General features: G+C 40.3%; 1 protein-coding gene across 8 annotated transcripts in view; it reads left to right on the top strand.

Annotated features, from left to right (window-relative positions):
- nisch (nischarin) overlaps positions 1-24,788 on the top strand; it is an 83,031-nt gene that overhangs the window by 24,202 nt on the left and 34,041 nt on the right. For all 8 annotated transcript variants that reach the window (XR_010020402.1, XR_010020403.1, XM_063067588.1 and 5 more), the window contains exons 8-10: positions 4,984-5,136; positions 17,181-17,249; positions 22,686-22,871. Coding sequence is in view for 6 of the 8 variants with exons in the window: in XM_063067588.1 (XP_062923658.1) it covers positions 4,984-5,136; positions 17,181-17,249; positions 22,686-22,871 (408 nt within the window). In the remaining 2 variants the exon portion in view is untranslated. The remainder of the gene's footprint in view (positions 1-4,983; positions 5,137-17,180; positions 17,250-22,685; positions 22,872-24,788) is intronic.

Here is a 24,788-nt window from a genome sequence, read left to right on the forward strand (position 1 = left end):
GGATGAAATGTACCCCAGGCTACTATGGGAGGTGAGGGAGGAGATTGCTGAGCCTCTGGCAATGATCTTTGCACCATCAATCGGGACGGGAGAGGTTCCGGAGGATTGGAGGGTTGCAGATATTGTTCCCTTATTCAAGAAAGGGAGTAGAGATAGCCCAGGAAATTATAGAACAATGAGTCTTACTTCAGTAGTTGGTAAGTTGATGGAGAAGATCCTGAGAGGCAGGACTTATGAACATTTGGAGAGGTATAATATGATTAGGAATAGTCAGCATGGCTTTGTCAAAGGCCTTACGAGCCTGATTGAATTTTTTGAGGATGTGACTAAACACATTGAAGGTAGAGCAGTAGATGTAGTGTACATGGATTTCAGCAAGGCGTTTGATAAGGTACACCATGCAAGGCTTATTGAGAAAGTAAAGGGGTATGAGATCCAAGGGGACCTTGCTTTGTGGATCCAAAATTGGCTTGGTCACAGAAGGCAAAGAGTAGTTGTAGACAGGTCATATTCTGCATGGTGGTCGGTGACCAGTGGTGTGCCTCAGGGATCTGTTCTTGGACCTCTTCTCTTTGTGATTTTTATAAATGATCTGGATGAGGAAGTGTAGAGATGGGTTAGTAAATTTGCTGTTGACACGTTGTGGATAGTGTGGAGGGCTGTCAAGAGGTTACAGCGGGACATCAATAGCATGCAAAACTGGGCTGAGAAGTAGCAGATGGAGTTCAACCCAGATAAGTGTGAGGTGGTTCATTTTGGCAGGTCAGATATGATGACAGAATATAGTATTAATGATAACACCCTTGGCAGTATGGAGGATCAGAGGGATCTTGGGGTCCGAGTCCATAGGACACTCAAAGCTGCTGCACAGGTTGACTGAGTGGTTAAGAAGGCATACATTGCATTGGCCTTCATCAACTATGGGATTGAGTTAAGAGCCGAGAGTTAATGTTACAGCTATATAGGACCCTGTTCAGACCCCACTTGGGAGTACTGGGCTCAGTTCTGGTCACCTCACTACAGGAAGGATGTGGAAACTATAGAAAGGGTGCAGTGGAGATTTACAAGGATATTGCCTGGATTGGGGAGCATGCCTTATGAGAATAGGTTGAGTGAACTCGGCCTTTTCTCCTTGGAGTGACGAAGGATGAGAGGTGACTGATAGAGGTGTACAAGATGATGAGAGGCATTGATTGTGTGGATAGTCAGAGGCTTTTTACCCAGGGCTGAAATGGCTAGCACGAGAGGGCACAGTTTTAAGGTGCTTGGAAGTAAGCACAGAGATGTCAGGGAGTGGGGAGTGCATGGAATGGGCTGCTGACGATGGTGCTGGAGGAGGATACAATAGGGTCTTTTAAGAGACTCTTGGACAGGTACAGGAGCTTAGAAACATAGAGCTGTGGGTGACCCTTGGTAATTTCTAAAGTAAGGACATGTTCGGCACAGCATTGTGGGCCGAAGGGCTGTATTGTGCTGTAGGTTTTCTACGTCTTCTGAAATATTTATTCAGTTTGTCACCATTTCATTGTCCCCCATTATTACCTCTCCAGCATTGTTTCCCAGAGGTGCGATCTCCACTGTCACCTCTCTGTTACACATTATTTTTCTGAAGAAACTTTTGGTATCCTCTTTAATTTTATTGGCTAGCTTACTTCTGTATTCTATCTTTACCACCTTAATGTAATGGTAGTCTTGGGAGATTTTAACCTGCCGATCGTATTGGGAAAATCAGGTTGGTAATGGATCTCAGAGTGAGTTTGTTGAATGCTTACAAGATAGCTTTTTAGAGCAGTTTGTCAATGAGCCTACTAGGGGGCCTGCTCTACTGGATTGGGTGTTGTGTAGTAAACCGGAGGCAATTAGGGAGCTTGGGGTAAAAGAACCCTTGGGAGCCAGTGATCACAATATGATTGTGTTCAACTTGACATTTGATCGGGAGAAAGTAAAGTCTGATGTAGCAGTATTTCAGTGGAGAAAGGAAATTGCAAGGATATGAGAGAGGAGTTGGCCAAAGTAAATTGGAAGGAGCTGCTGGCAGGGATGTGTTTCTGGGGAAAAATGAGGAAAGTGCAGAACATGTGTTTTCCAAAAATGCGGAAATACTCAAATGTTAAAATAGTACAACCGTGGCTGACAAGGGAAGTCAAAGCTATTGGAAAAGCAAAAGAAAGAGCATACAACAAAGCAAAAATTAGTGGGAAGATAGAGGATTGGGAAGTTTTGACTGCTTAGCAAGTTAAAACAGGAGTTACAGGAAAGTTACTAACATGGTTAGAGCATTGGATGATTGGTAGGAGGCAGCGAGTAGGGGGAAAAAACGACCCTTTTGTGGTTGGCTGCCAGTGACTAGAGGTGTTCAGCAAGGGTCGGTGTTGGGACCACTCTTTATGCTATAGTCATTGTCATACTTTATTGATCCTGGGGGAAATTGGTTTTCGTTACATTTGCACCATAAATAATAAACAGTAATAGAAATAGTAATAGTAATACTACTGCTACTATATCAGTGATTTAGATGATGGAATAGATGGCTTTGTTGCCAAGTTTGCAGATGAAACGAAGATTGGTGGAGGGGCAGGTAGTGTTGAGGAAACAGGTAGGGTGCAGAAGGACTTGGACAGATTAGGAGAATGGGCAAAAAAGTGGCAAATAAAATATAATGTTGGAAAATGTATGGTCATGCAATTTGGTCGTAGAAATAAATGTGCAGGCTATTTTCTAAATGGGGAGAAAATCCAGGAATCTGAGATGCAGAGGGACTTGGGAGTCCTTGTGCAGAACACCCTGAAGGTTAACTTGTAGGATGAGTCGGTGGTGAGGAAGGCAAATGCCATGTTAGCGTTCGTTTCAAGAGGTCTAGAATACAAGAGCAGGGATGTGATGCTGAGGCTTTATAAGGCACTGGTGAGGACTCACCTTGAGTATTGTGAACAGTTTTGGGCCCCTCATCTTAGAAAAGATGTATTGGCATTGGAGAGGGTCCAGAGGAGGTTCACAAGGATGATTCCAGGAATGAGAGGGTTATCATACGAGGAACGTTTGAAGGCTCTGGGTCTGTACTTGCTGGAATTCAGAAGGATGAGGGGGCATCTCATTGAAACCTTTTGAATGTTGAAAGGCCTAGACAGAGTAGATGTAGAAAGGATTTTTCCCATGGTGGGAGAGTCCAGGACAAGAGGGCACAGCTTCAGGATAGAGGGGCTCCCTTTCAAAACAGATGCGGAGAAATTTCTTTAGCCAAAGGGGGGTGAATTTGTGGAATTTGTTACCACATGCCGCTGTGGAGGCCAGGTCATTGGGTGTATTTAAGGCAGAGATTAATATGTTCTTGATTGGACACAGCATCAAAGGTTATGGGGAGAAGGCCCAGAACCGGGGTTGAGGAGGAGATAGAAAAAGAAAGGATCAGCCATGATTGAATGGCGGAGCAGACTCGATGGGCCAGAGGCCTAATTCTGCTCCTGTGTCTTATGGTCTTAGTTACTTTTTTAGTTGCCTTGTATTGGTATTTAAAAGCTTCCCAATCCTGTAACTTCCCACTAATTTTTGCTGTATTATATGCCCTCTCTTTGGATTTTAGGTTAATTTTGACTTCTTTTGTTAGCATGTTGTGTTATTTTTCCTTTAGAATACTTGCTCCTCTTTGAGATGTATATATCCTGAGCCTCCCAACTTCTGGAAATTCCAGCCATTGCTGCTGTGCTGTCATCCCTGCCAGTGTTCTTTTCCAATCAATTCTGGCCAACTCCTCTCTCATACCTCTGTAATTCCCTTTACTCCACTGTAATACAAATACATCTTAGTTGCAGCAAGTGGTAGTAAAAGATCTGGGGTGTTAATTTGGTGAAATGACATAAATAAGTATCAAGTAATGCAGGGTTGAAAAGTTTTATCCTTTTTGAAGATATATGTTTAATCTGCATGTTTGAGGGTGATCGATAGCATTGCTTTCCAAGTACTTTCAGATATCAGCGCAAACACTGGTATAGTTAACAGTCTAATACCGACTAGAAACAATATTTTTTGGTGCAATGATGAATTTATATTGGTGTATATACATCACTGTCTCCAGTGATGTGGACCTTATCACCCTGAATTGATTGGCAAGCAACATCATTTATGTGCTTGATGCCATGCTTACAAAACAAAGTTATTCCAGTTTTTTCACAGCAATAGATTGCAAGCTGCTTTAAAAAAAAAAAAAAAAATTCAGGGATGTTCTGAAAGTTTCTTGGAGTATGGTGGACGAAAGTGTAATTGCCCCATCAATTTGTAGGGGCTTCTCACTCATGCCCACAATTCACCTCGCCCACCTGGCTAGCAAACAACTTCCACCCAGGTAGAGTCTGAACATGCAATGTTAATCTTGTTAAGCAACAAGAAGCACACAAAGGTAAAGTGGAAACAGTTATCCTGAGACATTGCCTAAGAGGAAAAGTGGCATTTAACTTATTCTTTTAAATGGTCTGAAAGTGAATTAATGGAATAAATTACCAAATGATTGACAGAATCATCAAGTTTTTCCTCAAATGTAACCTGGTTATGCATTTCAATAGGGCTTGAAAATGCAGGAACAATTTATTTATTCCAGTTCATCCATTTGTTAGAGTTGTTGTCATAATTACCAGTTATCCTCTCCTTTTATTAATAATGGGAGCCTTGGTGATCCCAACCCCAATTAATGTTCTGACCTTGATTTTCCTTTCTTGGGATCTTACTTGGAGCTAAAGAATGGGTATCAAGAAATGTGGGGACTTTAATCACTAAAGGTTTGCTCCGGTGTAGGATGGGGAGGAGAGTCATTCTTCCATACTGTCTAAGTTGTGGAGCAACCATTTCTGAATCTGTTCACAACTCTTTTGCATGATGAGCAAAACTATTTATACTTTTAATAAATTTGATTTGCATCAGGAAATCTTTGTTTAGATGGTATTCACCTCCTATTCTGAAGTTGCTTTGATGAGCTTGATTTATTTTAATTAGGATATTCTTGTGCCAGAAGCTTCTGAATTTGAACAGTGGGAAGTAGAGGGAATGGCATCTGAATGTCCAGTTGCTGCTATTATCCCAAGATGGAATATGCTGACCACGCTTGATATGAGTCATAACCGAATATCAAATATTGATGAATCTGTGGTAAGGAAAGATTTTTTTCATCCATTTCATGTTGTCATTTTCATTCAGTCCAAGAGTAGACCATTGTGCTTGTATTTCAGTTGCTCCTGATTGTAATTTGCATGCCATCATTTTTATCTTTTGTTTTGACAAATTCCTCTCCAGTGTCTGGCACATTAATAAGCACATTGCAGTGCTAATAAGCTATTCACGTCTCTTTTAACCACAGATTATTACAAACAGTCAATTTGAAAAGGATTTCAAAATGTGTTTTCTGTTTTTAAACAAATGAAATTGATGGGAGAAAAACTAGTGTAAGAGGCTACACTTTTACCAATTAATATGACGTCTTTATAGTTATGACCCTGTCAATCACGTGCTTATCACTTCCTTTATAATGTGTCGCTTTAGGGAGGCTATTGGTATTGTTAAGGATGCCAGCCACTCTAGTCATTCTCTTGATTTTTCTCTGAACCTGGGATAAGATCTGGGAGCTTGGAATCATGGATCTCTAAATTTAGGAACAGCTTCACTGCTGAACCAGTTACTACTTTCATACCAATTTAGTGGTGGTGCTGCCACATCGGTTATTCCACATTTATTTATTTTTTTTTGCAATACAATCTTTGCACCATTCTGCTGTTTTTGTTCTTCTCATATTTATTGTTATATTATTGCCATTGTAAGGAAAGAGTTAAATGTGATCCTTGGTATATGCTAAAATAAAATGGAAGTCTGTATGACAAACTGGTGTTATTCTAGAAGTGGGATTATTTTGAGAAAGTTATAGGAATACAAGTTTACAGCCTTGAGAGTAGATAATGGTGAATACATGTTTGTCTAAGGAAGCTGAGATCATTGTGTAGGTATCAAATGGGAAAATAACAATGTAAGGGGCTTTGAAGGGTTTAAAAGGGGCACTTTCTTTTTGCATGTGGGGAAATCTGGGTCAAGACTAGTCCTAGGGCTAAGGGTTGGAGAGAGAGAAAGCTGTGTGAAAGTTTGTCAGATATATGGTTACCTCTGGCATTCTGCAGATCAGCTCATTACCGAATGAGACGTATCAGTTTGTTTTCTATATTGCTACCTCATTATCAGTATTTTTTCTGTATTTTATGTTTCATAACTCCAAAGTGATTTCTTGTGTATGGTGCCTTCTTTAAAATGCTTCTTGCTGAATCAGAAAAGATGACAGAATAAATTTTTAAAAAATTGTTAGAACCATGTGCACACCCTGGGCTTCATGTGAACCATTATTTCATTACATCCTGCTGTATATAACAGTAACTTAATCTATTATAGTTTAATTCAAAAAGGCCAAGTGTGGAATTATCTGAATTCAGCAATTCAGACTTTTCAGAAGGTTAATCTACCAAAGTCAAACCCACATTCTTGTACACTGTGTAACATTGATACATAAGAATATTTGTAATTGTTAAAATTGGAAAGACCTGTATATTGGAATGCGTACTGCTGTGATGTCACATCACATTATTTCATGTGTCCAACAGGTTTCATTGTAGATGAAGAATTGCTGGTTAATGTTATAGTCTTGCCGATTGTATTAAGAGGAGCTCCAGGCTGCTGACTGATCTGTGTTTGTGTAATCAGCCATAATAGTTAACTGGGGGGGCTGTCTTAGTTGTCAATAACCGGACAGAATGCACAAGTTTTCCTTTTTAGTAGTAACAAGTCAACATAGGCCTGGCTTCATAAGGAACTTGGATGAATATATAATTTTGCATTTCAAGTTACTTGTAAGATATGAACAGCAATATAGAATAGATTTTAAACGCAAACAACAGGATGCTGGAAATTCAAGCAACACACATCAAAGTTGCTGGTGAACGCAGCAGGCCAAGCAGCATCTATAGGAAGAGACGCAGTCGACGTTTCAGGCCGAGACCCTTCGTCAGGACTAACTGAAGGAAGAGTGAGTAAGGGATTTGAAAGGGGGAGGGGGAGATGCAAAATGATAGGGGAAGACAGGAGGGGGAGGGATAGAGCCGAGAGCTGGACAGGTGATAGGCAAAAGGGGATACGAGAGGATCATGGGACAGGAGGTCCGGGAAGAAAGACGGTGGGGGGGGTGACCCAGAGGATGGGCAAGAGGTATATTCAGAGGGACAGAGGGAGAAAAAGGAGAGTGAGAGAAAGAATGTGTGCATAAAAAAGAGTAACAGATGGGGTACGAGGGGGAGGTGGGGCCTAGCGGAAGTTAGAGAAGTCAATGTTCATGCCATCAGGTTGGAGGCTACCCATACGGAATATAAGGTGTTGTTCCTCCAACCTGAGTGTGGCTTCATCTTTACAGTAGAGGAGGCCGTGGATAGACATGTCAGAATGGGAATGGGATGTGGAATTAAAATGTGTGGCCACTGGGAGATCCTGCTTTCTCTGGCGGACAGAGCGTAGATGTTCGGCGAAGCGGTCTCCCAGTCTGCGTCCAGTCTAATCAGTGACCTAATCAGTTCCCCTCTACCACCACTCTGCTCCGTCTAGCAGAATTAGTCCTTACTCTTAATAATTTCTCCTTTTGCTCCTCCCATTTCCTCCAAACTAAAGGTGTAGCTATGGGCACCCGTATGGGTCCTAGCTATGCCTGCCTTTTTGTTGGGTTTGTGGAACAATCTATGTTCCGTGCCTATTCTGGTATCTGTCCCCCACTTTTCCTTCGCTACATCGACGACTGCATTGGCGCTGCTTCCTGCACGCATGCAGAACTCGTTGACTTTATTAACTTTGCCTCCAACTTTCACCCTGCCCTCAAGTTTACCTGGTCCATTTCCGACACCTCCCTCCCCTTTCTAGATCTTTCTGTTTCTGTCTCTGGAGACAGCTTATCCACTGATGTCTACTATAAGCCTACTGACTCTCACAGCTATCTGGACTATTCCTCTTCTCACCCTGTCTCTTGCAAAAACGCCATCCCCTTCTCGCAATTCCTCCGTCTCCGCCGCATCTGCTCTCAGGATGAGGCTTTTCATTCTAGGACGAGGGAGATGTCTTCATTTTTTAAAGAAAGGGGCTTCCCTTCCTCCACTATCAACTCTGCTCTTAAACGCATCTCCCCCATTTCACGTACATCTGCTCTCACTCCATCCTCCCACCACCCCACTAGGAATAGGGTTCCCCTGGTCCTCACCTACCACCCCACCAGCCTCCGGGTCCAACATATTATTCTCCGTAACTTCCGCCACCTCCAACGGGATCCCACCACTAAGCACATCTTTCTCTCCCCCCCCTCTCTCTGCATTCCACAGGGATCGCTCCCTACACAACTCCCTTGTCCATTCGTCCCTCCCATCCCTCCCCACTGATCTCCCTCCTGGCACTTATCCGTGTAAGCGGAACAAGTGCTACACATGCCCTTACACTTCCTCCCTTACCACCATTCAGGGCCCCAAACAGTCCTTCCAGGTGAGGCATCACTTCACCTGTGAGTCGACTGGGGTGATATACTGTGTCCGGTGCTCCCGATGTGGCCTTTTATATATTGGTGAGACCCGACGCAGACTGGGAGACCGCTTTGCTGAACATCTACGCTCTGTCCGCCAGAGAAAGCAGGATCTCCCAGTGGCCACACATTTTAATTCCACATCCCATTCCCATTCTGACATGTCTATCCACGGCCTCCTCTACTGTAAAGATGAAGCCACACTCGGGTTGGAGGAACAACACCTTATATTCCGTCTGGGTAGCCTCCAACCTGATGGCATGAACATTGACTTCTCTAACTTCCGCTAGGCCCCACCTCCCCCTCGTACCCCATCTGTTACTCTTTTTTATGCACACATTCTTTCTCTCACTCTCCTTTTTCTCCCTCTGTCCCTCTAAATATACCTCTTGCCCATCCTCTGGGTCACCCCCCGCCGTCTTTCTCCCTAGGCCTCCTGTCCCATGATCCTCTCGTATCCCCTTCTGCCTATCACCTGTCCAGCTCTCGGCTCTATCCCTCCCCCTCCTGTCTTCTCCTATCATTTTGCATCTCCCCCTCCCCCTCCAGCTTTCAAATCCCTTACTCACTCTTCCTTCAGTTAGTCCTGACGAAGGGTCTCGGCCTGAAACGTCGACTGCGCCTGTTCCTATAGAATATAGAATAGATGTCAGTGCACAGTGGTGTACAGTCAGAGATAACAATTCCAGTTTCACAATGCCACTGGATTCGGCCTTTTACATGACATTTAGAAGTTGGCTGCTTGTTCTTAGGGCAAGGAAGTACAAATATACAGTAGTACACAAATGGAAGTTGATCTACGCTATTAAAATATCAGGTTGTATAATGGAAGGAGTTAATAGCCCTTAATCTGTTATCAAACAACAAGTAAATGGTATTTTTTTTTCTGTTCTATTCCTCACCTCACCTATCCTAACGTTCTTTAAAGGAAATCGAGTTTGCTAGTCTCTTTTATCTCTTGCCAAGAATAATTCTAATTGATAATCACTATTGCATGCGTTGAATTAATAAAATGGGTGACATATTTTTATAAAAAAAGTGCAGGACTTGTTGCCAAGCAGCTGCTGCCATTCTAGTAATAGATTGGAAATACCGTAGTGTATTAATTCTGACTCTTCCCAATGTAAAACTTGGCCAAAGGTTTGCATTTCTTCTTCATCCTTTGAAACATTCCTGAGTGCTTAAGCCAGAGTTCACATGCACCACAACAACTTGTTCCAGTAACCATGGTTGTGTAATGCTATCACAGCTCGTGGCATTCCAGAGTTTGGAGTTCAATTCCGGTGCCATTCTGTAAGAAGTTTGTATGTCCTCCCTGTGGAATGCACGGGTTTTCCCTGGGTGCTCAGGTTTTATCTCACAGTCCAAGTACGTACCAGTTGGCTTAATTGGTCATTGTAAGTTGTTTCCTGATTAGGTGCAGGTTAATTGGGTTTGTTGGAGTTTGTGTGGCGTAGCTCAAACGCCAGAAGGGTCTACTCTGCACTGTATCACTAAATGGAAAATAAAATAATAGATCCTCTTACTTTTTAAATCTTTTTATTAATTTTTCCAAGATTATAAACAAAGTAACAATGTTGATACAAAGAGAATGGAATAATCTTATTGTTAATAAACATATACAGAAAAAATTTCAGATGACACAAGTGCTGTAGACTTCCAAACTCACGATGTAATTAATAGAAAAAAAGAAATAAAAAAAAAGAAAACCTCCCCAAAAAAAACCAAAAAAAAACTAAATACTAAACCCAAAAAAAGCAAACGGAACAAAACAAAGCTAGACCAATATCTTATATTGAACAGGTTCAGTAATGTCGTCAACTCTGCTCCCCTATTCATATATTTTAAGTTAATACGAAGGATTCAGAAAGGTCAAATTACGTCATATGAAAGCGGTGAATAAATGGTTTTGAAATCTCTTCAAATTTAACCGAAGGATCAAAAATATCACTTCTAATTTTTTCTGAATTTAAACATAATATAGTTTGGGAAAATCATTGGAATGTAGGAGGAGGATTGGTCTCCTTCCAGTTCAATAAAATAGATCTTCTGGCCATTAAAGTAACAAATGCAATCATCCGACAGGTTGAAGAAGATAAAGATCTATGTTCTACCATTGGCAATCCAAAAATTGCTGTCATAGGATGGGGTTGTAAATCAAAACATAGAATTGTTGAGATACTATCAAAAATATTTTTCCAATATTTTTCCAAAAGAGGACAGGACCAAAACATATGAGTTAAAGAAGCCACCTCAGGGTGACTTCTGTCACAAATAGGGTTTATATGGGAATAAAAACGGGCTAATTTATCTTTAGACATATGGGCTCTATGCACTATATATTAATGTATGTTTAGCACATATAGAGGAAGTACTGACTAATTGAAAAATTTTATCCCATTTCTGTATAGGTAGGCAAAGTTGAAGTTCCCTTTCCCATTCATTTTTAAATTTATCAGATATATCTGGCTGTAATTTCATAATTATGTCGTAAATGCTATTAATCCCTTCTGAAGAGGATTTAAGCCTAAAATTTTATCGATAATATCAGTAGGGTGTGAGGTCGGAAAGGTAGGCAACATAGTATTAAAAAAAAATTCTTATTTGTAAATATCTAAAAAAAAAGGGATCTAGGCAAATCAAATTTCTTTATGACTGTTCAAAAGACATGAAACAGTTATCCAGAAATAAGTCACGAAAACATGTTATACCTTTCGTTTTCCATATCAAAAAGGCTTGGTCCATAACTGAGGGTTGGAAAAAAAAAATTAGATATAATAGGGCTTGATAATATAAATTTGTTGAAACCAAAAAATTTACAAAATTGAAACCATATTCGCAATGTATGTTTAACTATTGGATTAACCATTTGTTTATTCAATTTAGATAGTACAAAAGGAAGTGAAGTTCCTAAAATGGAAGCTAAAGAGTAACCTTCAAGGTTTACCCAATATGGGTTTGGAATTATATTCCAATCTTGTGTCCAAAATATTAAATATTGAATATTAAGTGCCCAATGATAAAACCTTAGGTTAGACAGTGCTAAACCACCATCTTTCTTGGACTTCTGTAAATATTTTTTTTTTACTTAGTCTGGGATTTTTGTTCTGCCATATATGAGGAAATTTTTGGAATCAATAGTATCAAAAAAGGATTCAAGAATAAAAATTGGTATTGTTTGAAATAAATATAAAAATTTAGGTAAAATAATCATTTTAATAGCATTAATTCGGCCAATCAGTGATAGAGACAGTGCGGACCACTTAGTAATCAGTTGTTTAACCTGATTAATTAATGGTAAAAGGTTGAACTTGAATAGATCCTTATGTCTCTTAGTAATTTAAACTCCCAAATAAGTAAAATAGTCAGTAGTCAATTATCAAAGTAGTCAAAGTAGAAATTAGATTTCTCAAGGGTATTAAATAAATATGTCCATTCAACTCTGTCAAAGGCTTTCTCAGCGTCCAGTGAAATAATACATTCTGGAACTCTGGGTGAAGCAGTATAAACAATATTCATTAATCTAATATTAAAAAAGAGTAACGATTTTTAATAAATCCAGTCTGATCAGCAGAAATAACTTGAGGTAATACATTCTCCAATCTCATTGCCAATATTTTAGAAAAAAATCTTAGAATCCACATTTAACAAAGAAATAGGCCTATAAGATGCACATTCAGTAGGATCCTTTTTTAAGAATTAGGGAAATAGAAGCTCGATAAAAAGATTGTGGTAATTTACCTATAGATACTGCATCTCTAAAAATTCTACATAGCCAAGGAGTCAGTGTAGTAGAGAAAAATTTTAAAAATTCTACTGTATATCCGTCTGGGCCAGGTGCTTTACGTGAGTTCATCGAAAAAATAGCATTTTTTATTTCCTCTACTGTAATAGGTACGTCTAGTTTTAAATGTTCATTAGATGATAATTTTGGTATATTCGATTTCTTTAAAAATTCATGCGTTATAGTGGAGTCATCAGGAAATTCTGATTGATATATAGAGGTATAAAATTCTTGAAAGGATTTATTTATCTCATCATGGTCAACTGTCAAAATGCCATCTTGTTTACGAATCATAACAATCTGTCGCTTAACCAAAGCCGATTTCAATTGATTAGCCAATAGTTTCCCGGTCTTATCACCATGTATATAGAATTGACTCTTAGTTTTGGTTAATTGACTTTCAGTCAAAGATGATAGTAATAGATTACATTCCATTTGAAGTTCAACTCTCTGTTTGTAAAGCTCCTGATTAGGGGATATAGAATATTTCTTGTCAATTTCTTTAATCTTGTCAACCAGTTTAAGTATTTCATTATTACAAACCCCATTTCCAGAAAAGTTGGGATATTTTCCAAAATGCAATAAAAACAAAAATCTGTGATATGTTAATTCACGTGAACCTTTATTTAACTGACAAAAGTACAAAGAAAAGATTTTCAATAGTTTTACTGACCAACTTAATTGTAGTTTGTAAATATACACAAACTTAGAATTTGATGGCTGCAACACACTCAACAGAAGTTGGGACAGAGTTAAAATAAGGTTGAAAAATGGAAAGAAAAATCATGCTACTGTGACAATTATAGCCACCTGGGCTCGGGAGTACTTCGGGAAACCATTGTCACTCAACACAATCTGTCGCTGCATCCAGAAATGCAACTTGAAACTGTATTATGCAAGGAGGAAGCCATACATCAACTCTATGCAGAAACGCCAGCCAGTTCTCTGGGCCTGAGCTCATCTCAGATGGACCGAAAGACTGTGGAACCGTGTGCTGTGGTCAGATGAGTCCACATTTCGGCTAGTTTTCGGAAATAACGGGCGTCACGTTCTCCGTGCCAAAGATGAAAACGACCATCCAGATTGTTATCAGCGAAAGGTGCAAAAGCCAGCATCCGTGATGGTATGGGGGTGCATCAGTGCCCACGGCATGGGTGAGCTGCATGTATGTGAAGGTACCATTGACTCTGAGGCATATATTTACTCTAAGGCAGTAAGAGACTGAGGTCCTTTAACATCTGCCGGACTATGCTGAGGATGTTCTATGAGTCTGTGGTGGCCAGTGCTATCATGTTTCTGTTGTGTGCTGGGGCAGCAGGCTGAGGGTGGCAGACACCAACAGAATCAACAAACTCATTCGTAAGGCCAGTGATGTTGTGGGGATAGAACTGGACTCTCTCACGATGGTGTCTGGAAAGGGGATGCTGTCTAAGTTGCATGCCATCTTGGTCAATATCTCCCATCCACTACATAATGTACTGGGTGGGCACAGGAGTACATTCAGCCAGAGACTCATTCCACTGAGATGCAGCACAGAGTGTCATAGGAAGTCATTCCTGCATGTGGCCATCAAACTTTACAACTCCTCTCTTGGAGGGTCAGACACCCTGAGCCAATAGGCTGGTCCTGGACTTATTTCATAATTTACTGGTGTAATTTACATATTACTATTTAACTATTTATGGTTCTATGACTATTATTTATGGAGCAACTGTAACGAAAACCAATTTCCCCCGGCATTAATAAAGTATGACTACTATTAGGATTTTAGAGAGACATATGTTGACATCAAGGCGATGTCTCTTCCTGGGACGTCCATGCTTATTTCAGCAGGACAATGCCAGAGCACATTCTGCATGGGCTACAACAGCGTGGCTTTGTAGACATAGTGCGTGTGCTTGACTGGCCTGCTGCCAGTCCAGATCTATCTCCTATTAAAAATGTATGGCGCATCATGAAGAGGAGAATCAGACAACAGAGACCACGGATTGTTGAGCAGCTGAAGTCTTATAACAAGCAAGAATGGACAAAATTTCCAATTGCAAATCTACTACAATTAGTATCGTCAGTTCCGAAATGATTAAAAATTGTTATTAAAAGGAAAGGTGATGTAACACAATGATAAACATGCCTCTGTCCCAACTTTTGTTGAGTGTGTTACAGCCATCAAATTCTAAATTTGTGTATGTTTACAAGATACAATTAAGTTGGTCAGTAAAACTATTGAAAATCTTTTCTTTGTACTTTTGTCAGTTAAATAAAGATTCACATGAATTAACATATCACAGATTTTTGTTTTTATTGCATTTTGGAAAATATCCCAACTTTTCTGGAAATGGGGTTTGTAGTTTGCTTTTTTAATTCGGCAGGCTATGAAGTAATTTGTCCACGAATATATGCTGTAAAAGTATCCCATAGTGTCCCACTGAAAATATCCTCTGTAGAATTCATTATGAAGAAAAAATTAATCTGTTCCTCAATAAACTTGACAAAATCCGAATCTTGAAGCAAAGTGGTATTAAATCGCCATTGTCTGGAACTAGTAGATGTATCCCTTGACTTAATAGTTTCAATGGCGTATGATCAGAAACAGCAATGGAATCATATTTACAACCAGTAACAAGTGGAATTAATCGTGAATCGAAAATAATTGATTCTTGGATAGTGATGATATACATGTGGAAAAAAATGAGAACTCTCTCATTTGGATGCAAGAGTCTCCAAATTTCTGAGATTCCAGAGTCAGTCGTAAAAGAGTTAATAAGGGTAGCCGATTTATTCGGAAGTACTTGATTGGACATGGATCTGTCCATCAAAGGATTTAAACAACAGTTGAAATCTCCACCCAAAATCAACATATAATCATTTAAATTAGGAAGAGATGTAAAGAGATTCTTTAAAAAATCGGGACGGTCAACATTTGGGGCATAAACATTAAGCAGACAACTTTTTTGTTAAATAACAAACCAATAATTAATAAAAATCTGCCATTCGGGTCTGAAACCATCTCATGGTGCAAAAATGAAATTGACGAATCTATAAAAATAGAAACACCTTGTACTTTGGCCTGTGAATTCGAGTGGTACTAGTTCTTCCAGAACCTAAAAAAAACGCTGATTACCCTCTTTCCGGATATGAGTTTCTTGGTCAAAGATAATGTGAGCATTCATCCTATGGAATACTTTAAAAATTTTTCTTCTGTTTACTGGGGTGGTTTAAGCCATTCGTATTCCAAGAAACCAAATTAATAATCTTATCCATCGTACTGAACTCGAGCATAAGGTATGTAAAGGGTTAACCAGAGTACAAACTCATGACCCCGGAAGAGGAAAAAAGGTCCAAAGAGGAACCGGAAGTTGCAACATTTCAGACATTTTGGTAGTTTCAGGTCTGCTCATTTAAAAAGAAAAAGAAAATTTAAAAAAAGAACAAAAATGCCTCCCTCCTCCCCCAAAAACTCAGAAAAAAGCCAGAAAGTGGCCAAAGCTACATCTACAGCTAACTCTAACCCCAGCTTTCCAGAAGGCGACCCAAAAGAAATATGTTTATTATAAGAAAAACCACCCATATTCAAAAAAAATGGAAGAAAAAGTTACTATAAAGGTAAGGAAAAGAATACAATTACAAACATAAAATAGTTACTTCTTACTCGTATTTAAAAAAAAAGATCAAGCGCCAGTTCATATTATTGGTTTCTCATATATAAATGATTGGAAGTGATGAGAAAAAAAGAGAGAATTCTAGGAAGAAGAAGAAAACAATCCACCATTTAAAAATATAATACTTCTCCAATAACATTTCAAAAAAAAAAGGAAAACGAGCATTAAAATTGTAACTAAATAACTCAAGAAAAAATATGAAAAGTGAGATATACAAAATAACTAACAAAAAAGCATACTATCATTTAAAAATATAGAGTGTACCTACACTACAAGATCAAGGCAGAAAACCCTCAGAACATAAAGTTCTAATTTTACAAACTAAATATTAACATTTTTTTTAAAAAGAAAGGAAATGAAAAGCAGATCAAAGACGAGGGAAAAAAAACAATGCATTAATTAGTCCTCAACAGAGGGAGACAGATTGTCAAGAAAACTTTGAGCTTCGGTTGGAGTTTTGAACAAGCTACGAGAATTATCCGGCATAACAATTCTCAAACAGGCTGGGAACAGTAACGCTATTTAATAGTCCTGATGATAAAATTCTGACATCTGTGGTTTAAAAGCCATCCGTTTTTTTCCAATAGTACTTGGTTGTAATCTTCGACAATTCGAAATTTAAAACTTTGAAACTCAGTCATGCCTTTCTGCCGAGCAGCTCGAATCACTTGTTCCTTATCATGAACATAATGAAACCGAACGATGACTGACCTTGGTTTGGCCAGTTTCGCCGGTTTAAAACGTAAAGAACGGTGTGTGCGATCTAACAGTGGGGGTTCCTTCAATATGCCTGGACCAAACACATCTGCTAACAATTTAGAAAAATATTTAGTAGGATCTCCCGTCTCAACATCTTCAGGAAAACCGATTATTCGCGAATTCTATCATTGAGAGTGATTTTCAAGACCAATAGTCTTAGCTTGATAACGCTCCAGCTGTTGAGTTACCGAAGTTAAGCTTTTATTCGATCCCTTTTGCGGCCATCTTCATCTAGTTCCGCGATTCTAATTTGTTGTTGATCGATTTCACGTCTGAAAGAGCCATTTTCACCACATCTTCAATTACGGCAAGTCTTCGATTAACTGTATTGTCTAGAAGCTCCTCTTACTTTTTTTATTTGGTGTTGTCTATTAGTTTATAATTCTCTGCTTCTTTTTATTTACAGAGATTAATACCAAGAGTGGAATTTCTGGATCTAAGTTACAATGAAATAACAGTTATGGAGAATTTACAGGTAGATTACATGGTTATGTAGACCATGTTTCTGTGAAGTGTCAGAACTGCTAATTGCTACTTATAAGTAACACACAAAATGCTGGAGGTACTCAGCAGGCCAGGCAGCATTTATGTAAAAGAGTAAACAGTTGATGTTTCAGGCCGAGGCCCTTCATCAGGACTGGAGAAAATAGTTGAGAAGGTGAGGGGAAGGGAGGAAGAAATATTAGGTAGTAGCTGGTGAGTGAAACTGGTAGAGGGGAAAGGGTTAAGTTAAAAGAGCTGGGAAGGTGATTGGTGAAAGAGATAAAGGGCTGGAGAAGGGGAATCTGATAGGAGAGGACAGAAGGCCAATGAAGAGGAGGAAGGGGAAGGAATACCGGGGGAGGTGATAGGCAGATAAGGTGATAAGGTGAGAAAAGAGAATGAGGAATGGTGAATGCGGGGGTGGTGGGCCATTACCGGAAGTTAGAGAAATCGATGTTTATGCAATCAGCTTGGAGACTGCCCAGACGAAATATAAGGTTCTGGTCCTCCAATCTGACTGTGGCCTCATTGCAGCAATAGAGGTGGCCATGGACTGACAGGTCAGAATGGGAAGTGGAGTGAAAATGGGTGACCACCAGGAAATCCTGCTTTTTCTGGTGGCTGGAGCACAGGTGCTCGGTGAAGTGGTCTTCCAATTTACCTTGGGTCTCACTGATGTGCAGGAGGCCACACTGGGAGGACCAGATGTGGTAGATGACCCCCAACAAATTCACAGGTGAAGTGTCACTTTGCCTGGAAGGACAGTTTGGGGACCTGAATGGTAGTGAGGGAGGAGATGTAGGGGCAGATGTAGCACTTATTCCGCTTGCAAGAATAAGTGCTGGGAGGATGAATGGACAAGGGAGTTGTGTCGGGAGCGATCGCTGCAGAAAGTCGAAAGTGGGGAGGGGGGGAGGAAAGGTATCTTGGTGTTGAGATCCTGTTGGAGATGGCTGAAGTTACGGAGAATTATGTGATGGACGTGGAGGTTGGTGGGGTGGTAGTTGAGGACAGGAGGAACCCTATCCCTGGTGGGATGACAGGAGGGCAGACGTATGAAAGGAAGAGATGTGGGTGAGGGCTGCATTGATGGTGGAGGAAGGAAAGCCCTTGTATTTGAAGGAGGAGGACATCTCCTTCGTTCTGGAATGAAAAGTGTCATTCTGAGAGCAGGTGTGGCGGAGATGGAGGAATTGAGAGAAAGGAATGACATTTTTATAAGTAACGGTGGGAAGAGCTATAGGTCAGATAGCTCTGAGAATCAGTGGGTTTATAATAGACATCAGTAGTTAAGCTGTCTCCAGAGATGGACAGATTGAGAAAGGGGAAGGAGGTATTAGAAATGGACCAGGTAAATTTTTGAAGGCAAGGTGGAAGTTGGAGGGAAAGTTTATGAAGTCGATGAGCTCAGCATGGGTGCAGAAAGCAGCACCAATGCTGTCATCGATGTAGCGAAGGAAAAGAGTGACACCAGTGTAGGCTTGGAACATAGACTGTTCCACGTAGCCCACAGAAAGGCAGTCATAGCTGGGACCCATGCAAGTGCCCATGGTGACACCTTTTGTTTCAAGGAAGTGGGAGGAGTCAAAGGGGAAATTATTGAGAGTTCTGCCGGATGGAGGGGAGTGGTGGTGGAGATGAACTGGTTAGGTCTGGTGTCCAGAAAAAAACGGAGAGCTTTGAGGCCTTCCTGATGGGGAATGGAGGTGTAAGGGGCAGGATATCTATAGTGAAAATAAGGTGATCGCGGCCAGGGTATTTGAAATCATTGAAAAGATCAAGCGTGTGTGAAGTGTCATGGATGTAGGTAGTAAGGGACTGAACCGGAGGGGAGAGGACACAGTTTTAAGGTACTTAGAAGTAGGTACAGAGGAGACATCAGGGGTAAGTTTCTTTTATGCAGAGAGTGGTGAGTGCGTGGAATGGGCTGCCGGCAGCAGTGGTGGAGGCAGATACGATAGGATCTTTTAAGAGTATCCTGGATAAGTATATGGAGCTTAGAAAAATAAGAGGGCTGTGGATAACCCTAGGTAATTTCTGTAGTAAGGACATGTTTGGCATAGCTTTGTGGGCCTGTATTGTGCTGTAGGCTTTCTATGTTTCTAAAACTGAGTTAAGGTATGACAGATACAAGTTCAGTGGGGCAGGAAGAAGCAGAAACTATGCGTCTACCTGGACAGATAGGTTTGTGGATCTTGGGTAGGAGGTAGAAACGGGAGGTCTGGGTTAAGGGAACTTATCAGGTTGGTGGCAGTGGATGGGAGATCCCCAGAGTTGTGATGGAGTGGAAGATAGTGGCCTGGTGCTCCTTAGTGTAGTTACTACTTGCACATGACTGGTTAACCAACAAAGTTGCCAGTGAAGCACGTACATAATGCTGGAGGAACTCAGCAGGTCAGGCAGCACATACAGTGGCATGCAAAAGTTTGGGCACCCCTGGTCAAAATTTCTGTTACTGTGAATAGCTAAGCGAGTAAAAGATGAACTGATTTCCAAAAGGCATAAAGTTAAAGATGACACATTTCTTTGATCATGTGATTGAATTCAACTTGAAATTTGATAAGGAGAAACTAAAATCTGAGGTAGCAGTATTTCAGTGGAGTAAAGGAAATTACAGTGGTATGAGAGAGGAGTTGGCCAAAGTAAATTGGAAGGAGATGCTGGCAGGGATGACAGCAGAGCAGCAATGGCATGAGTTTCTGGGAAAAATGAGGAAGGTGCAGGATGGATGTATTTAAAAAACAAAGAAATACTCAGATGGCAAAATAGTACAACTGTGACTGACAAGGGAAGTCAAAGCTGATGTAAAAGCAAAAGAGAGGGCATACAACAAAGCAAAAATTAGTGGGAAGAGAGAGAATTGGGAAGCTTTTTAAAAACCTACAGAGAGCAACTGAAAGAATCATTAGGAGGGAAAAGATGAAATATGAAAACAAACTTGCAAGCAATATCAAAGGATAGTAAAAGCTTTTTCCAAGTATGTTTTTAAAAAAGTGAGATGAGAGTGGATGTAGCACTGTTAGAAAATGAGTCTGGAGAAATAATAATGGGGGACAAGGAGATGGCAGATGAACTAAATGAGTGTGTTGCATCAGTCTTCATTGTGGAAAACACTATCAGTGTGCCAGATGTTGAAGGGTGTGAGGGAAAAGAAATGAGTGCAATTTCTATTACAAGGGAGAAGGTGCTCAAAAAGCTGAAAGACCTAAAGGTACGTAGGTCACCCAGACCAGATGAACTGTACCCAAGGGTTCTGAAAGAGGTAGCAGTAGAGATTATGGAGGCATTAGTAATGATCTTCCAAAAATCTTGGATTGGACAATTGAAAATGTGCAAATTGCACTCTTTAAGAAAGGAGGGAGGCAGCAGAAAGGAAGTTATGGACCAGTTAGCCTGACCTCAGTGGTTGGGAAGATGTTGGAGTAAATTGTTAAGGGTAAGGCGATGGAGTACTTGGTGACACAGGGCAAGATAAGACACAGTCAGCATGGTTTCCTTAAGGGAGACCCTTGCCTGACGAACCTGTTGGAGTTCTTTGAGGAGATTACAAGTAGGATAGATAAAGGGGATGCAGAGGATGTATATTTGGGCTTTCACAAGGCCTTTGACAAGGTGCCACGCATGAGGCAACTTGTCAAGTTAGGAGCCCTTGGTATTACAGGAAAGTTACTGGCACGGTTAGAGCATTAGCTGATTGGTAGGAGGCAGCGAGTGGGAATAAAATGATCCTTTTTTGGTTGGCTGCCAGTGACTAGTAATGTTCTGCAGTGGTCACTGTTTGGACTGCCGCCTTTTTAAGCTGTATATCAATGATTTAGATGATGGAATAAATGGCTTCATTGTCAAGTTTGCAGATGATATGAAGATTGGTGGAGAAGAAGGTAGTGTTGAGGAAACACTGCAGAAGGACTTGGACAGATTAGGAGAATGAGCAAGAAGTGGCAAATGAAATACAATGTTGGAAAATACATGGTCATGCACATTGGTGGTAGAAATAAATGTGCAGACTATTTTCTAAATGGAGAGAAAATCCAAAAAATCTGAGATGCAGAACACACTAAAGGTTAACTGGCAGGTAGAGTTGGTGGTGAGGAAGGGAAATGCACTTTTAGCATTGATATTAAGAGGTCTAGAATACAAGAGCAAGGCTGTGATGTTGAGGCTTTATAAGGCACTGGTGAGTACTCACATTGAGTATTGTGAACAGTTTTGGGCTCCTCATCTAAGAACAGATATGTTGGCATTGGAGAGGGTTCAGAGGAGGTTCACAAGGATGATTCTGGGAATGAAAGAGTTATCATTCAAGGAACATTTGATGTCTCTGGGTCTGTGCACTTTAGAATTTAGAAGGATGAGGGGGGAGATCTCATTGAAATCTTTCGAATGCTGAAAGGCCAAGACAGAGTGGATGTGAAAAGGATGTCTTCCATGGTGGGGGAGACTAGGGCAAGACAGCAGGATAGCGGGGCGTCCATTTAAAACAGAGATGCGGGGAAATTCCTTTAGCTAGTTGCTGGTGAAGTTGTGAAATTTGATACCACAGACAGCTGTGGAGGCCAGGTTGGGTGAATTTAAGGCAGAGATTGATAGTTTCTTGATTGGACACAGCATCAGAGGTTATGGGGAGAAGGCCGGGGAGTGGGACTGTGGAGGGAGAAAAAGGATCAGTCATGATTGAATGGTGAAGCAGACTTGACGGGCCAATGGCCTAATTCTGCTCCTATTTCTTGTGGTCTATGGTAATCAAGCTCTCCCCACTTCAGGAATTTGGCACATTGGACTTTCAAAATCTTCAGTCACTTTACTTTTTGTTAATGCTGTTTTTCTTTGAAGTAACTAGAGTTTCTAATTTGTTTTCCTTCTTGGCTGCACAATGCTTTAGCGTTACACAGCTCATAATTTTGTACTGATTCATTTTGATTGTAATTAGTGCAACACATTATTTTGTTGTTGCTGTTGGCACTCAGTGCCTCATGGCTGCTGAACTTTGAGATGTGAGATCTGTTCTGAGCCCATCCCATTTCGCACAGTTGTATAACTCGTGATTTGCTGGGCTATTTGACAGAGCAGCGAGAGTCCAGTACTTTTGGTGAACCTAAGGTTGTATATTAGTCCAGACCAGGTTAAAAAGTATGATTTATGAGGCAGTTTGAGTCAGGAGTTGTGATCTTGTGATAATGTGCTGAATGAGGTAGAAGAATATATGTGCTCAGAATTTAGGGTAGTTGGTCTGTGGGTATGTGAGCTAAGTTTATCAGACAGTTTAAATTAATTAAAAGACTTCCTTTCTTTGTGATAATGAGGACTAGATGTTTAGCAAAATACCTGGTCACTAGTTTTCCTGCGTACAAATTAGAGGTGCATTATTTGATTAATTTGGACTTCTGCTTAATCAGATTCTTAATGTTCTTTCACGGTTTTCTTTCAGCATCTTTATAATCTCATTCATTTGGATTTGTCATTCAACAAGCTCACGTTATTGCAAGGTGTTCATACAAAACTCGGAAACATCAAAACTTTGAACTTGACAGGAAATCAATTGGAAAGTCTGTCTGGTCTGAACAAACTTTACTCATTAGTTAACTTGGATCTTGGCGACAATAAAATATCACAGGTAATTTTACATGTTTGGTATATTTGTGTAAAATATTGTAAATGCTCCCAACGTTTTTGGCCTGTGCTGAAATATTGTATTAAAAATTGGCCTCCATAGTTTATGAAGAATGTCAAAGGGAGTAGCAGAAAAAATTGCTAATAATTATGTGGTAATGATGGCAACAAGAGCAGATTATTCTCCTTGGAGGAAAATGGGTTAAGTGAAGGTTTGATGAATTTAAATTTACTTTCATGATCTGAAATAGCTGGCACAACCAGCATTTATTGCCTGTCCCTAACTGTTCTTGAGAGTCATGAACTGTCACTGTAAACAGTTACACTAGATCTAGTGAAGTTGCTGTGACATTAAAATTGGGGCTAGAATTTAGACCCAGGGAAGTGAAGGGCTGTCAGTCATAGTCATAGCCATACTTTATTGATCCCGGGGGAAATTGGTTAAAATTGGCAGTGTATGCTTGTGTTATGATGGTGTGTGATTTTGAGGGGAAGTTGCAGGTCGTAGTTGTTAACCTTGTTCTTGGCGGTAGGCGAAGTGTAGTCAAGAGCCTGGGTGGGTAATATACAGGTCCACAATCCCTTATCCAAAATCCTTGGGGCCAGTTGCATTTCGGAATTCAGAATTTTTTGGATTTCAGAACCCACCCCCGATACCAAAAAACATATATGCTCAAATCCTTTATTTAACCTGTCTCAGTGCGGGTGGACTTTAGGACCCAGCAGTGCACCAAACCTACGCACATCCTCCCATATACTTTAAATCATCTCTAGATTACTTATAATACCTAATACAATGTAAGTGCTACGTAAATAGTTATACTATATTGTTTAGGGAATAATGACAAGAAAAAATTTTATTTCCAACAAAAACATTCAAAACATAAAAATATACAGCTTCTAACGAACCGAGTCAAACACATGGTAAATAACTTATTGGAATAAATGTAGAACGTCACTGTCACTATAAAACTTCACTAACTTTTTTTTCTGTTTATTTAAATCATATACAGTGGTAGTTCCGACACTATTTTCTTCAGTAGATGCCACACAGACACACCACGAGCAAGCTTCTGCAATAACTCCACTTCCTGCGTTATTGATAATGATAGATGCTTCCTTTTTTTTCTCATTGTTACCCACAGGGGTATCTGCAGCTCTTTTTGACATTTTCACAGTGAAATTAAACACAAAGTCAGCAGTAAACACAAAATATCAGCAAATGCACATGTAACCAGTCTGAACGCTGAGCCACAGCTGACGTCTGGCTAGTGTTGCCACGTCACATCTGAGTGACGTCAGCTGTTGGCAAAAAAAAACTTTGGTTTTCAGAGCTTTTTGGATTTCAGAATTTCGGATAAAGGAATGTGCACCTGTAGTCCATTTTTAGAGCTGGCATACACTGCAGCTTCCAGGCACTAGTGGTGGAGGGAATGAAAGTTTTCAGGTGGTTGATGAGGTGCCCATGAAATATGTTGTTTTGTCCTAGGTGGTGCAGAACTGATTGAGGAATGTTGCTGCTGCATTCATCCACACAATGAAGGCTATCCTGTAATTTCATAACTTCTCTTATAGATATCTTGTAGCGAGTGATGCCAGGCCACGAAGTAACAGATTGTGTATATATTTCATCTGGTGCTATACTGTATGTTCACTGCATTCCATGATGCCCAAGTTTGAGCTGCTGCTTCTGGGTCTGTTCTGTTTAGAATGGTGGTAGTGCCACACACCTGGAAGGGAAGACTTTGTCTCCACAAGAGTTGTTCTGTGGTTACTTCTACCAGTTACTATCATGGATGGAGAGGTCTACCACAGAAAAGGATTGGTGACGATGAGGTTGAATGGGTATAATTCCAATTTTGATTGACTTGATCTTTGCCACATATCCATTCTGGCAGCTGGCCTTCGGCTGTGCCAATAC

Source organism: Mobula hypostoma, chromosome 15 (genome assembly GCF_963921235.1).
Source record: "Mobula hypostoma chromosome 15, sMobHyp1.1, whole genome shotgun sequence".
Lineage (NCBI taxonomy): Eukaryota > Metazoa > Chordata > Chondrichthyes > Myliobatiformes > Myliobatidae > Mobula > Mobula hypostoma.